Source organism: Nothoprocta perdicaria, unplaced genomic scaffold (genome assembly GCF_003342845.1).
Source record: "Nothoprocta perdicaria isolate Ctin4 unplaced genomic scaffold, notPer1 scaffold_16, whole genome shotgun sequence".
In the NCBI taxonomy this organism is placed as follows: Eukaryota; Metazoa; Chordata; class Aves; order Tinamiformes; family Tinamidae; genus Nothoprocta; species Nothoprocta perdicaria.
Genome location: NW_020454760.1, coordinates 1754294 through 1767987, shown reverse-complemented (window position 1 = coordinate 1767987; position 13694 = coordinate 1754294). Strand labels below are relative to the sequence as shown.

At 47.9% G+C, this 13694-nt stretch overlaps 1 protein-coding gene across 1 annotated transcript in view; it reads left to right on the top strand.

The window, feature by feature from the left end:
* The first annotated feature begins 4364 nt into the window (after nucleotides 1-4364).
* ITPR1 (inositol 1,4,5-trisphosphate receptor type 1) overlaps nucleotides 4365-13694 on the top strand; it is a 146767-nt gene continuing 137437 nt past the window's right edge. Inside the window, exons 1-2 of the mRNA XM_026035482.1 lie at nucleotides 4365-4386; nucleotides 11362-11469. Coding sequence (XP_025891267.1) covers nucleotides 11378-11469 — 92 coding nt within the window. The 5' untranslated portion in view covers nucleotides 4365-4386; nucleotides 11362-11377. The remainder of the gene's footprint in view (nucleotides 4387-11361; nucleotides 11470-13694) is intronic.

Sequence of the window (13694 nt, the reverse complement as noted above, 5' to 3'; positions counted from 1 at the left end):
ACTCGCTGTTCCGGCGTGCCCCGCGGGCTACAAGAGGCGCGCGCGGCGGGCGGCCGGCGCAGTCACCATGTGGCCGCGGTGCTGAGCGGAGCGCGCGCAGCCTGCAGCGCAGCGGGACGCGCCGCCGCCATGGGGCCGCGGGGGCGCCCGTAGCCCCCCGCCTTCCTCCATCCCTCCCTCCCTCCCTCCGCGCCGGCACCAGGTAGAGCCGCGGCGCGCGCCGGGGCCCCGCGCTCGGTGGCGAGGCCCGCACAGCCCGCCCGCCCCGCACAGTATTTGGCCGTTTCCTGGCCACGGCAGCCGGGCTGCGGGCGGCGGGGGGAGGCAGCCGCGTCCCCCCGGCCCTGCGGCCGGCAGCGGCGCCGCGCGCCCTGCTGGCCCCTGGCAGGCGGCGGGGAGGGGGGTCCTGCCCTGCTCTTGATGGAGACCCCTCTGTTTTTAGTCCTTTGGCTGCGCGTTTCTGTCTCTTAAGCCTGCACGGTGTTGTTTGCCTCCCAGTTGCTTTTCCTGCTCTCGGCTCTTTGCCCGGTACTTCCAAATCCCCGTGGCCCGAACGTGCTTCCGAGCGTGGTGCAAAGCTCGGAGGGCTCCTCGGCGCGGGCGGCAGCGCCGCGGGGCCGGGGCCGGTCCTTGCCCTGCGCGGCCGCATCAGCGGGCTGCGAGCGGGCGCTGGCCCTGCTGCCCGTTTCCGCGCCGGGTGAATGCCCCGCTCTCGCGGTGCGAGCGCCCGGGCTGCAGGCTGAGCCCGGTGCCCGAGCGGCGCCGCCCGGGGAGCGCCCCGGGAGCCCCCGGCCCCCGCAGCCCCCGCGTTGCACCCGCGGCAGCGCCGAACACGGGCACCCCGGCGCTCCCGGAGCCCATCACCTCTCGTGTGCCCTCGAGCAAGCGTGTGCCTGTCAATAACGGGCTCTTTTCTCTCAAAACTCCTCTCCGTGCACTGAGGTGCTTGGGTGAGGGGCCCCTCACCTGAGGCTTGTTGCGTGTTGGTTACCTCCTGACACAGCCGGCGAGCCAGGTTCCCCTTTTGCAGAGGAAGTAGCCAGCAGAAGCGACTCGCGTGTGCCTTTGCAATCCCGGAGCGGAGCTTAACTGGGAGAAACTTATTTTTCTAAGGTTAGCTGGCTGTCAGTAGCGTTGGAGGGTGAAGAGGCCCCAGGGAGTGACCCTGAAGAAGTGAGAACTTTGTGTCTCCAGCAGCAGGTGCTGGAGCTACAAGTCGAGGCACGATCAGCTGAGTGGAGGAAGTACTTGGGGGCTGATGGATGGAGAGGAGCGAGGTGGAAATAATGAGGGTTATGGTCTCTGCTTGTAAACAAGGGGTAGGATGGGCTTGTGTTGGCGGCACTGTGTTGTCTCATCCTCTCCGGTCCCCTCAAGACACCTGTGTTTGGGTGGGATGGGTGAGAAAGGGGAGGGATGGGGCGCAGGTGAGGGAGGTGAAGCTCTGGGCAGCAGGAGCGGCCGTGGTTGAGAGCAGCCCCTGCGGGCAGGGGGGCGGCGCTGCTCCCGACCCGCCCGTGGAGCCCGGTTTCAGCCCAGTTTCCATGGGTGTTGGAGCATGGCAGCACGGAAGGTGGGATTGCCTCGGGAGTGGTGGGAAGGGACCGCCCTGGAGCGAGAGCAGAGGCGGGAGCGCTTGTCCCTGGTGGTGCTGCGTGCCCTGGAGGAGACCCCCAAGGCCACCATGGAGTGCTGGGCTGCCGGGAGGGTCAGTGCAGAGGTGACGCCGCTTCCTTGGTGCTGTGAAGCAGCACCAGGCTCCGGGTTCCCCCGTGCTGCTCCTTGGAAGGAGCAGCTATTGCCCCTTCTGGCCGTTCAGCCAACGATGCCATTCCCAACAAGGCTATCCCGTGTGAGCTCCGCAGGAATGTTCCATGTGGCAAGTTGCAAAGCGTCCCGGGAGTCTTTGATTCGTCATTGTCCCCCAAATACGGGGTGCTTGTAGTAGGATTGTGCTTTAAAGCAGAAGGAGCCTGGGGATGCTGTGGGTGGAAGGAGGGTGGTGGTTCTGTAGTATCTGCTAGACGAGCCGCTCGCCGCGCTGTGGGAGAGCAGCAGGGAGGGTGGCCGCAGCCGAGCGGCTCACGGAGACCGGGGGGCTCCTATGGGCCGTGGGAAATGGTGCTGGGGGACGTTACGTAAATAAAAGCAGCCTTTCTGCCACCTGTGGCACTGTGCCACTCATCTGCTTCCCCAAAATCTGTCTTGCAGAACGTTCTTACCCACTGCTCTGCTGCTGGCGTAGCGCGTTCACTCCTTGCTACTGCTTCAGCAAGCGCTTTTCTGCCTTTTTGGGGGTAACAATACAGAAGATGGGTTAAAAACCCCTGAGCAGTTTTGTGTAGCAGCCTGTGCTGTAGCATAGGTACTTGTGGACCTTGGTTTGTTGGGGGTCATGAAACAGAAGGCCTGAAAAGTCAGTGGATGGCACGTGGACTGCTAAGGCAGACCCTGTCTACCTCTCCATTGTTATTTAAAGTGGGTATTTTATCAAGGAAAATTGCAGTGGGACCCTTCCCTTGGCTTCTAATGCTGATTCCTGTGCTCTTCTGTCTTGCATCTCCTACTGGCTGCTGTAGGATGCAGGATGCCAGGCAAGGTGAGCCTGGATCTGGCCTGAGATTCCATCCTTTTTTCCGTTCCCAGTGGGCACTAGGGAAGCTCCATTAGTGCCTGGCGCTCGGCGTCGGCCGGGAGCTGTGAGCGAGCCTGGTGCGGGATCTGTCCTCTCGGGCACTGCAGCTGCTCATTAGCCTGGCAGCAAGAGGAAGTGACTTGTTACTGCCCCTCCTGTACCTGGTGAGAAATTTCGATTCCTCGTCTTCTATACCATTATGTTTAAACAAACTCAATTCCCGAGGGGGAGGGGGGAAATGAGGTAAAATGAAACCTGCAGGAACTGTAATTCCAAACTGGAGGAAAGCTGCAAAATTCAGCCCTGGATTCCAGACTCAGAAGTTTCATTTTCATAGCTGTGGTTTCGGTAAAGCCTATCAAAACTTACATCAGAACTTATTTTTCTTTCCTCACGCTGCTGAGAATAAAGTGTCAGTTCAGATTGTCAGTTCAGATCTGGGCACGTCAGCTGCTCTGGAAAGAAAAAATGTCTTAGTAATGTGCTTTGAACTGTAGGTTATTTTGCTGATTTACAGCTTGCAGAGATAGAGCTACATTCTCCTATGCCAAATGCTAATACAAGGAAGATTGCAGAAAGCTTAGTGTTTATACCTCATTGATCATGCTCCTGAAGAGAGTATCAGGACAGTAAATAGCTCTGAGAAGACTGAGGGCCAAATGAAGCAGCTTTCTGCATTAGGACATTACCTGCTATTTCTGCTTTTGGAGTAACCTGATACTGAGCTATAGGGAAAGAAGTCTGAATGCCGAATCCAGATGGAAGAATGTATGCACAAACAGTCCTCCCTTCGTCTTGTGCAAGATGTCTGGAGCCAGAAATGTGTCTGACCATAGTAGGCCAAGAAATGTCCAGTGCCAGAATGCTGTAGCTTTTTGCTATATCTTTTTCTTTTGTTCTAGAAATTCTTTAGTAGCAGTTTAGTACAAAAATTTTGTAAGAAAGATTATACTGTAGTGTATCCTATCTCATTCTTCAAAAATTCAGGAATCTGTCAAGAAGATCTGAGAAAAAACAAGTGCTGATGGCACCTGACAAGTTCTTCTGTTCCATCCGCCCCTTCCCAATAAGCGATGCGTGGACGTGAAGGCAGATGCTTGACCCTTTCAAAGCTGTCGAATGATCCTTGATCTAAAGAGTTAATTGAAAACTTGAACATCTTATGATTAAAATAACTCAATCCTCGATCACCCCTACATGTGTAAGGGCTAAGCAGATTCAGCTGCTAATGCTCTTTATGAGCTAAGTTGGTGCAGTATTGAGAACATTTGCTTTGGAAGAATGACTGCTTTGGAAGAAATCTAGAAAATCGTTTTTGAGGACCAAGATGTACCAGTGAACGTGGAGCCTCCTTCTGTAAAGGAGCTCAACTCATTGAGCTTTTTTTTTCTCTCTTTTAGATCAGTAGGGCTGAAAGTAGGTCCCTGGCCACCAGTGGTTCCACACACGTGTTCATCATGTGGTGGCAGTGGCTCCTCCTCCTTGGTTGCCTCTCACAGGCTTTTAGGGTTTTCACTGCAGAGCTTGGTGCCTACTGGGGTATATAGGACGGGAGACCAGTGAGCTTGCTCTGGTCGGGCTGCTGTACCTGCAAGACTACAGAAGACTTGCAAGCCATCTTTCAACAGAAGAGACCTGCTGGTAGGAGCAAGCCATCGCTTCACTGCTGTCAGGGACCCGAAGCTACCAGCAACCATTCAGGAGAGTCAAGGCTCAAGTGCTGACATGGAGCCCCAAGAACCGCCGCCAAGGTGAAGTATTGGCAAGAAAGGCAATGGGGAGCAGAGGACATGAGAAGGATGAGAGTACTGAGCATGCAGGGTCAGAGGGAGATGAACAGAAGTAGGAGGTCCAGGAGGGTTAGTGAGACTGACAAAAGGAAAATGCTTTGATAAATTTAGGGAAAACTGCATTTGCCAAAGAGCTTGTGTCTTGTGAGCTAGCAGGGGGCTCACCCTTGGTGAAAGGCGCTGCAGGAGATGGCCCATTCTGTAGCAAAGCCTCAGTGGATATATGGCCATTCAAAATGAAATTGGAACCATTCTGTACATTCTTCTTCTTTGGCCACTTCTCTTCTTTGGCCAGGCTCCAGTAGATATTATAAACCAAGCTTGCTCTCTTTCCCCATGATATTGGCTGCCTTGGTTCTTTTGGCATGTTCCTGCTTTCTCCTTCTAATAGAAATATTCTGGAAAACACTGTGTGCTTGTAGGGCCTTATCCAGAGGCTGACGTCTAAGCTGCTTTCTCCCTTCAGGGTTAGATGCAGTAGCAACTTCAGTAAGTATCAGCTTCATACTTTTAATGGAATTAAAAACTTGCTGTCAGGTAATACTTAGTGTAAAACATTAAGAAATAGCTCCCTTTTTTCCCTTGGGAGCGTGCCCCTAATTTTTCTTCTCAGCTTTTTTCAAATATCTGTTAATTGCATTTCTTGTATCAGTGAAATGGCTGCTGTATGAGATATGGCTGCCCGTATAATTGCTGCTTAGTGCGATTATGGGTGCTTTCCTTTTCAGCCCTGACTCTCTGCAGCTACAGCAAGGCTGTTATCCTCTCGGGTTGCCCTGAACAAATCAAGAAATGCAGGCATCCCATCTATGGAGAAAAGGATGTTGCAGATGTTGTCTTATCTGTATTGAATATTTATTTATTTATTCAGGTTTAAGTTTGCAAAATAAGTTGCTTTTATGTTTTCTTTACCTGACTTTGATTGCACCTGTGATTAGTCACTTCTGAAAAACTTCATCATTTGTAGGGTGACTATGAGAAAAAGTAGCTTCTGTGGCATGTCAAGCAGCAGAAGTCAAGTGAAGCACCATCTTGCTGTATGAGTGCTTCTCGAAGGTCCATCAAGGTGAGGTGGAAACACAGACTCCTTCAGAGGTGTCTGCAGCTGGGATGAGCTTCCTGCTTGGAAAGGAGGGGCCCTGTGGGCTGGTGCATAGGGATGCAGGAGACCTGGATCCTAATCCAGGCTCCAAGTCTAACCTACTTAATGACCTTGAGAAATGGGAGCACTGTGCTGCATCCTCCTTGCCCCTTTTTGCACTCGCCATCTTGTCTATTTAGACTAAACTGGAGGAAAAAATGCTGCCTTTTAAGTATTAACGGGAAAAATACTTTCTCTGAGAAAGTATTTTGCCTCTTTAATCTGTATTCATCAAATGACGATTTGTCTGCAGATATGAGGCTGTTGGCCATGAAAGTTGCCTTAAGTGGAAAACAAGATCATGTGGTAGATAAACATGTTGATATCTTTTTTTTTTAATGTATAATCTCCAAAATGTAACATCTGGGCATGAGATTAGCAGCATATAACCCTGTCGGTACCTACCATGGTTCTTGAGCTCCTTCCCGCTGATAGCGTGTGAGGGTGAACAGGGAGAGAAACCCAACGTTGGGCTGGTGGGGAAGGACTCCCCAGGCTGCTGTCCTTTTCCGTGTGCTCTGAACAGTGTTGGAGTCTGGGAAGCTTCACATTTTGCTCAACTTTTGACTTCATCCTCAGTTAAGGAGCTAAGTAACTGCCTGGGACATCCCGCTTGGTGTATGGTGCTCATCGTGGCTGTGGGGAGCAGCTGCGTTTTGGCTCTGACACCCAACTCTTCTCGTTGCCTTTCTGTGTTGGGTGCATCAGTGCAAAGGGCCCTCTCTAGACAGGCAAAATCAGAAGCTTTGGAACAGACCATGTTTCCCCCCACAGCCTCAGGAGAGTGGTTGTTCACTAGATAATCTTTTAAATGGAGCACTTCTTCCTTTCTTTGGCTGCTCTAATGAAATTCTTGTGATTTCCCATCCCACCTTTCCTTGTTAGCCCTTAGGGAGGTAACCTCCTATCCTTTAAAATAAGGATGGGAACCAGTTTTTCATTACAGATTTGAAAAGATAGTTGCACCTTTAAAATAGATACAGACTGCTAGGGTCCTGTTAAAGCATTGAAATGGTTACAAAAATCTTAGTTGAGAGATGCTTTGGATCAAGTCTAGAAAGCCAATTTTATCAGGTAATCTGCCTAGAAAGTTTAGACTCACCAAAGTGTTTAAGCACCTGCCTCTTGCCAAAATCAAGAGAGTCGGTGTTTGGGCACATTTAAGAAATACCAGCTGGTTAGGTCTAAACCAGAAATATTAAGGACCTAGTCCTTTGAATACTTTGCATTATCTGCCTCTGATCTCTTTTGATAGCATTTCTGTAATATTAGTGATAGCTGTTAACTTACGGATGCTTCATCGTATGCATGGCAATGACTTCTGCCACAGCAGTGCCTTGTTGGCTTTTTTGTCTCTCCACTGTGAAGAATTTAATCTTTTTTTTTCTTTTTAAAAACAGAAGCAAAACTAAGCTTTTGCGGTGGTCTTTTCTATCTATAGATCTGTAGATTTTCAGGTACAATACAATCTGAGATTCTAGCCTTACCTAAATAATTCAAACAATGAAAAAGTCTCTGCTAAAGCGCTGCCCCAATTTCTGAAACAATACCTACAAAATTGTTGCTCTAATTGAGCAATAAACCACAGTGAAAATATGCTAATGGTGAACGGAGTACATCACAGAACTGCAAGGCACAGCAAGGAGCTTTCTTCCTCAAAACAAACATCACTAGGACTACCTTGAAAAGATCAAGCTGTTTGCATCCCAGTTGCTTGAAATCAAACCATCAGCAGAAAGACTTATTTGATCAAGTTGATTGTACAAATAGAATTTCCAGTTATAGGTTAAAGTATTAAAATCTCCCTCCACAGCAAATACATGAGATGTGATAGTGTCAAAATAACTGCGGACTCTTTGAAGAGCCTTCTGGTGTTAAATTGCTTGAGATGAGGAATGGAGACTGCAGAACCCATGTTACGTGTGTCCTGGAAAGCAGGAACTTCAAAAGGCAGCCTTGGCTTTGGTATTCAGGGAAGGCAAACTCTCCCTGGTGCTCTGAACCCGCTTCCTAACTGGAAATTTTCTAACTGAAAATGATCAAGAGCTAAATGAGTAGTGGAAGGAATTAGTGTGAGATGTTTACAAATCAGTCGCATTTCCTATTCCGAGATCTGCAAAAAGCAGATGTCTCATTAAGGTGTTTGATATTAACAGTAGTTTTGATTTCTAGCTGTCCATGTGGATCGTTCTGCCTTATATTTATCTGTTGAGCAGATTTTGATGCTATTTCTTTGAGTGGAGCTATTAGCTGTTCACCACAGAAGTCAGGTATTGATGGCATATGTAAGAATCCTCCTCCTCTTCCAAGCTCCTTCCAGCACTGTCGTCTTGGATCTTCCCCAGCCGTGGCTGGGGACAGGGACGTGCATCCTTCCTCACGAGGGATGTGTGGTGGCTCCAGAGCCGTATTTTCAGGAGGGAGCCTCTCCTCTGAAGTCTGTGCGACCCACCTGTGCTGTCAACTTGGGGTAAAAGTTCTAAAACTGACAAGTTTGGTTGTTCTTCTTTGTATCTCAGCCTTACAGTTCTCGGAGTGAGATGCTAAGTGTCTTCAGAAATCAGAAGTGACCTATTGAAAGGGTTTTCAAACTGGGCACCAGGAGACATTGATCTTGAAAAACCTTGGGAATTTTTTTCTCAAGTGTCCTAGATGGAGTATAAAATAGCTTGCAGTAGCTGATCGTTTAGTGCAAATAATTGATTAATCACTGTACTGACTTTGTTAGATGTCTGAAGCCCCTTGTTGAAGATGATACCAAAACAGCTTTGAAGTAACCTAAATTAGCAGATAGAAGGAGGCTTGCTGGGTCATTGAGTTCCCTCACTCCATCTGCCAGTTCAGCATGTTCCTGAGCACTGTCCAACCTCACAAACAGCATGTTTAGAGATAAATGTCAAACGGATTGGCTTTTGGTATGCAGTTATAAAAGAACATAATATATGTAGACAGACACAGTTGCATTGGTTTTAAGTATGGGCAAGCCTTACAGTGACCCAAACAACTAAGTATTTTACTTAGGGGCTGGTCCTCCTTGGACTTGGCTCTGTATTTCATTAGAGCAAGGGCCATCTGAGTATGTAGTGCTTCACTGCAGATTAAATAATGCCCAAAAAAAGAGTATGGGGGCTGGCGTGGGAAGAGTATTCACCCACTAAACAGTGAATGCCTGAGGAAAGCTGTGGAAAATGATTGCTGCAGTCAGGTCAACCTGTGCAAGTCCTGACTCCACCAGAGTAATGGTCCTCAGGTGGACGGGATGAGGTACCCCTCCGCTCGGGTACCGGGGGGTCCGGGTGCCTTGTCCGGAGTGTTTGTGCCCAAGCTCTGCCATTCCCACGTGCTGCCTGCAGCCGTGCAGCACTTGGCGCCACTGAGCTCAATGGAGGCAGAATTTGGCTCTAATGATGCATTTTAGCTGGCATGGATTTTTTTTTTTAATCTAGTGAATAGATAGATAATGAAATTCAAATCTGAACTGTTTGGGGGTTAACGATACCTTTCCATTATATATGAAGGTAGGTAATGGTTACAGTTGAAATTGCTGCACATTTTACTATTGGAGATGTCAGTAGATTGCAAATGTGCTTTTGTATGCTGGAATAGCCTGGTATGCATTGCACTGTGGCTGGGACCTTCTCAGTAAAGCAAACTTGAAAAAAAATCTGTATTGTCATGCAAAATAATATGATGCAGACACTTGATTATCCATCCTTAGGCCTGCCTTTAGTCAATGGTCTGGGTTTTAGCTTTTTTCCAAGAAATTCCTCTCTTTTCTAATGGAAGTCAATAATTTTGACCTTCACGTTCTCTTGGGAACAGCTGTGGTGAACATCTGTCTCTTCTAAAGCAAAATGACAGTGCAATAAAACATCTCTCTCCCTTTACCATGAAGAGGATACCTTATATATATGCCCCTGTAAAAATGAATAGTTTTGAGCTAAAAATATTTTGTGTGTAACCATATTACAGTGCTGTACAGGCCAAAAGTTCAAAAAGATTTTTAAATCACCCTGAATGTAAGAGCAAGACAGATGGCTAGTGTGCTCCAGAAGAGTTTGTTCATTTGGTCTTCAGGTACTCTTGCTTTGGGCTACATGAATTTAGGTCTTGGGTTTAACTGTGAAGACCTGAAAGCTTCGGCACAAAGTACCGTATTAAAAAGTCAGGAAATAAAGCAGGCTGTATTTCTAGTGATGCTAATTCAGTCATTCTGAATATTTTTGTGTGTTTTTGGCGTGTGCTTTGAGGTAGGTAGTGCTGTTCTGCCACCTTGTTTTTGCGAGGCCGTGGAGGGGCAGTGTGACACGTGCAGGGCCGAGGGACCCGGCCCCGGCCGAGGAACCTGCGGCCCAGCGCCCGGGTGCCGGGCTGGCCTGCCACCAGGGCCTTCGCACCCTGCTGGTGGGCTCGGCCCCGCACCTTTCGCTTTGCTTGACTTTAGTGTTGATTAACACAAATAGCATGATGTAATGGGCTTTAATTTTATTATTCATTTGGGGGTGGGGGTAAGTGCTGCCTGCAGCCCCCGTCTTTTGCTTGCACCCAATCCGCACTGTTATCAGCATTAGCTTTTAAACTTTCATGGATCCGTCCTTGGTGAGCCCCAGCATTGCTTAATCAGCTTCATCCCTCGCTTTTGGTAAATGAGATCATGCTCAGTGGCAGGGACTGGCTCTGCGCCGGCAGTGTTGGGCCCGAGGGCTGGAGCAGCTCGCGAGGCCGCGTTGCGCTGGGGTCGAACAGCAGGCAGCTGGGGAAGCTGTTTCACACCTCACCCAGGGATCCCAAAACATGGCTGGGGGGACCTCCAAAGAGCCACTAAATCTGTTTTGAAAAGAGGTCATTAAAAGCTGATGGTCGAATTCCCTCTTGTTAGAGATCATGTTTGTCTCTATCTTTGTTGCTGTGACAGATGGGAAACTGATTTTTTTCCCTGTTTTCTGAATGATGGGTAAGTTTTGAGTCATTCAGTTCAGGATTTGGGGCTTAAGAGAGTAATGATAGTTCTCTATACTGTGCAAGTTGACCACACTGAGTGGCTCTTTCCTTGATGTTGCATCTGGGCCACCTTTTTGGAAACAGGCTTGAAATATTCCTAGTTTCACAGGGATCTGGCTTACTGATATATTCTTTAAGGTATTTAACTTTGGAAAAAAAAAATCTACATTTTTCCATGCACAATCTGCTGCTGCACAGTGCTGTTAAAGCCGCTGCTGGCAGCAGGCGACTCCCCGAGGGTGAGGTACCTGTCATGGACCGGCTGCCTGAGGGTGTCATGGATCGGGCCAGCCCTCCAGCCCGGCCTGGCAGCATCGGTAAGGCGCTCCGGAGCTCCAGGCACCTCCGTGTGCTCAGCCCTCCCGCTCGCTCCTCAGAGCGCTGGCTGAGGCAGGAGGGCGCCCAGGGATTTGGGCACTGTGCAGTGAGTGGACTTGAGGGAGCCCTTCTTCCTTCCTCACCTTTTCCCATCTCCACAGGGTGCATGGGGCCAGCATGCCTCTATGGAGATGTCCCTGAGCACGGACAGGGCAGATGCAGCTCCTGCTAAAACAATCCCGCACTGAGTGGGCTGCCAGTGGCTTGTGGGCTTTGCCTGGTTTATTTTTCTAAGCAAGTATTTTGATGTGCTACGTGTTCAGTGATACCTGAAATTTCACTGCAAGGAATAATGCAGATTTTCAAATAAACAAAAGCAAACGAAAGTGAAGGGTCCTATTACTGTAACTTCCAGTAGCTTGTGTCAGGAGCTGGTTCTGCCTAGCAAATAGTAATGTTCCTTTTCCTTCTTCCAGGGGCGGTAAGCCGGAGATGACTGACAAGATGTCGAGCTTCCTTCATATTGGAGATATTTGTTCTCTCTATGCAGAGGGCTCAACAAATGGATTTATTAGCACTTTGGGGTAAGAACAGCTGTTCTCTTGTACTAGGAACATGCATATGAAGGACTGACAGAGATCAACTAGCTGTCCTGAGCCTGACTCCTAAGAAACACTGGGCAAAGCAGGACAGGCTTCTGTACAGACTTGGCCCTAATTTTAAAAATGGCATGAAGTTAATATAGCAGATGGAAATTTAAATGTAGGGAAGCTGGAGAGGATATTAATGGTTATCATTCAGTTTTAATGTGTGTGGTGGGGAGGAAGAACTCTCCAAGATTAAGCAATGGATAGAGGGAATTAATGCAAGAAAATGATTTTTCATGTTGTCTGTCCAATGTTCATTTGTGTGTCCCGTCCTGTCCCTCCCTATTCCCTCTTCCTCTCTCCTCAGTCAGGAATGAATAGGCCCCAAGTGCAATCTGCTGACTGGAGAAAGAATGTAGCATAGGCCATGTAAGTAGATGATAAAATAGGGAAGAAAAAGTAAATAAAGGAAAGCCCTGAGCCAAACTGTTTATACAGCACTGACTTCCCACTATGACTGGTTTTGTCCTTTCTTACAGTATTAGAGGCTTCTCATGCAGACAAAATTGCAATCCCTCCGTCAAAGGAGAACAAGTCTCGAGCGTTGGGCTTTGCCAATGGTCAGCACCCCTCAGAACTGCAGTGGGAGCTGTGCCTTGCCTACTCCTGTCTCCTGTTGCTCTTCCTCATAGACCTCCTTTGCACTTTCTCCTGGGAGCCCCTAGGTACTGCAGCAGCAAGTGCCTCCAACCAGGGAGGAGTAGATACCACCTCATTAAACAGAAAAGTAGTAATTTCCCTAGGGCAAGGAATATTTTGCAGAAAAAAGCCATGCAATTGACCTGCAGTAGAGCCAAAGCTTCAACAAGTCCTGAGGTGCATTTGATTTTGCTCAACTGCCATTTAGAACTCTATCAGAGCATCAGAAGCTGGCAGTAGAGCTGCGTCCTGCTTTGTCAGACCTTACCAGGGACTGGATGAGAGGCTAGAAGGGCACATCTGTCACCTTCTTTTAGTGAACACTGAAACAGTGAGAAATTAGAGATTCCAGTAGCCATAAGGGCCTCAGGGTGGGCACAGTGACAGCACGGGCGTTTTTTTGATGCCTACAGTCAAGATGCATCTGATAAATGGAGCTCCCAAGCAGGGTACAAAGACAGCATCCTGGTAAGTCTCTCATCAGGAAACTGGGGGCTGGAAACTCCTTTGAGTGACTCCAAACTAACTTGTAGGTTTAGTCCTCTAGCTATTAGGATTCTGGAAAATAAGGGGGCAGAGGAGGAAGCAGACACTGAAGATGCACCATGATCTATTATAGGAAAGAGAAGAAAATATGGGATGCTGCCAGAAGGGAAAGAAGGTATGATAAAAGCAAGGGATGTAGTAAGTAGGGTTGGATGAATAGTATTTGGCGAATGTATTTGACAGATTTCTCAGGTACCCGTCAAATATGACATGTGCACTCTGCAGTACTCGATCAGCTGTGTGACTGGCCAAATACTATCTGCTGAAAACTGGCAAAACGATTGAACAATAAATATTTGGCTATTTTTTTCTTCCAAGTATTGAAGCAAGTTTGGCAGTAAATAATTCCAGAATACGTAGAAAGTTATGTTATGTTTAATCCCATACAGTGCATGATGACCATGATGCAGTGGCTGTGGCTTTTGATGGCATTGCTGAGCAGATATTTTTCACCATGGGTAGTCCTTTCAGACATTGTAGGCCATCCAGTACATATATTTTTTAACATACATATTTTAGGTGTATACTCTTTCAGGCTTTATCAGATGTTCTGATGGTAGGTCTAAATATCCTTCAGTGTTACAAGTATTTTCTTTGATTTGGTCAGTACTATTTTAAGCTAAATTAATTATGTAATGGACACACATTTTGAGCCTGATTTAAGCCGGAAGTCCCAATTGCTAGATGAAAGATGAAAAGCATTATCATCTTAAGCCTTCATAATCAAATTAATTTTGTTCCATATTTGATTTAGTTTTTGTCCTGGAGAAAATGAAAGAAGCAAAGGAAAGATTTGGTGTAACTGTATTCTCTACCATGTGGAGTTTTGACAGTCTTATGTCATAACTGTGTGTAATGGCTTGTTCATATGGTTAATGAACGTAGAGAAGCAGAGGCCACTGTACATTCTAATGTGGTCCTAGCCAAGTAACTCTTTAAAGAGAGTTACCTGTTCAATATTCTGATGACCTGACTTT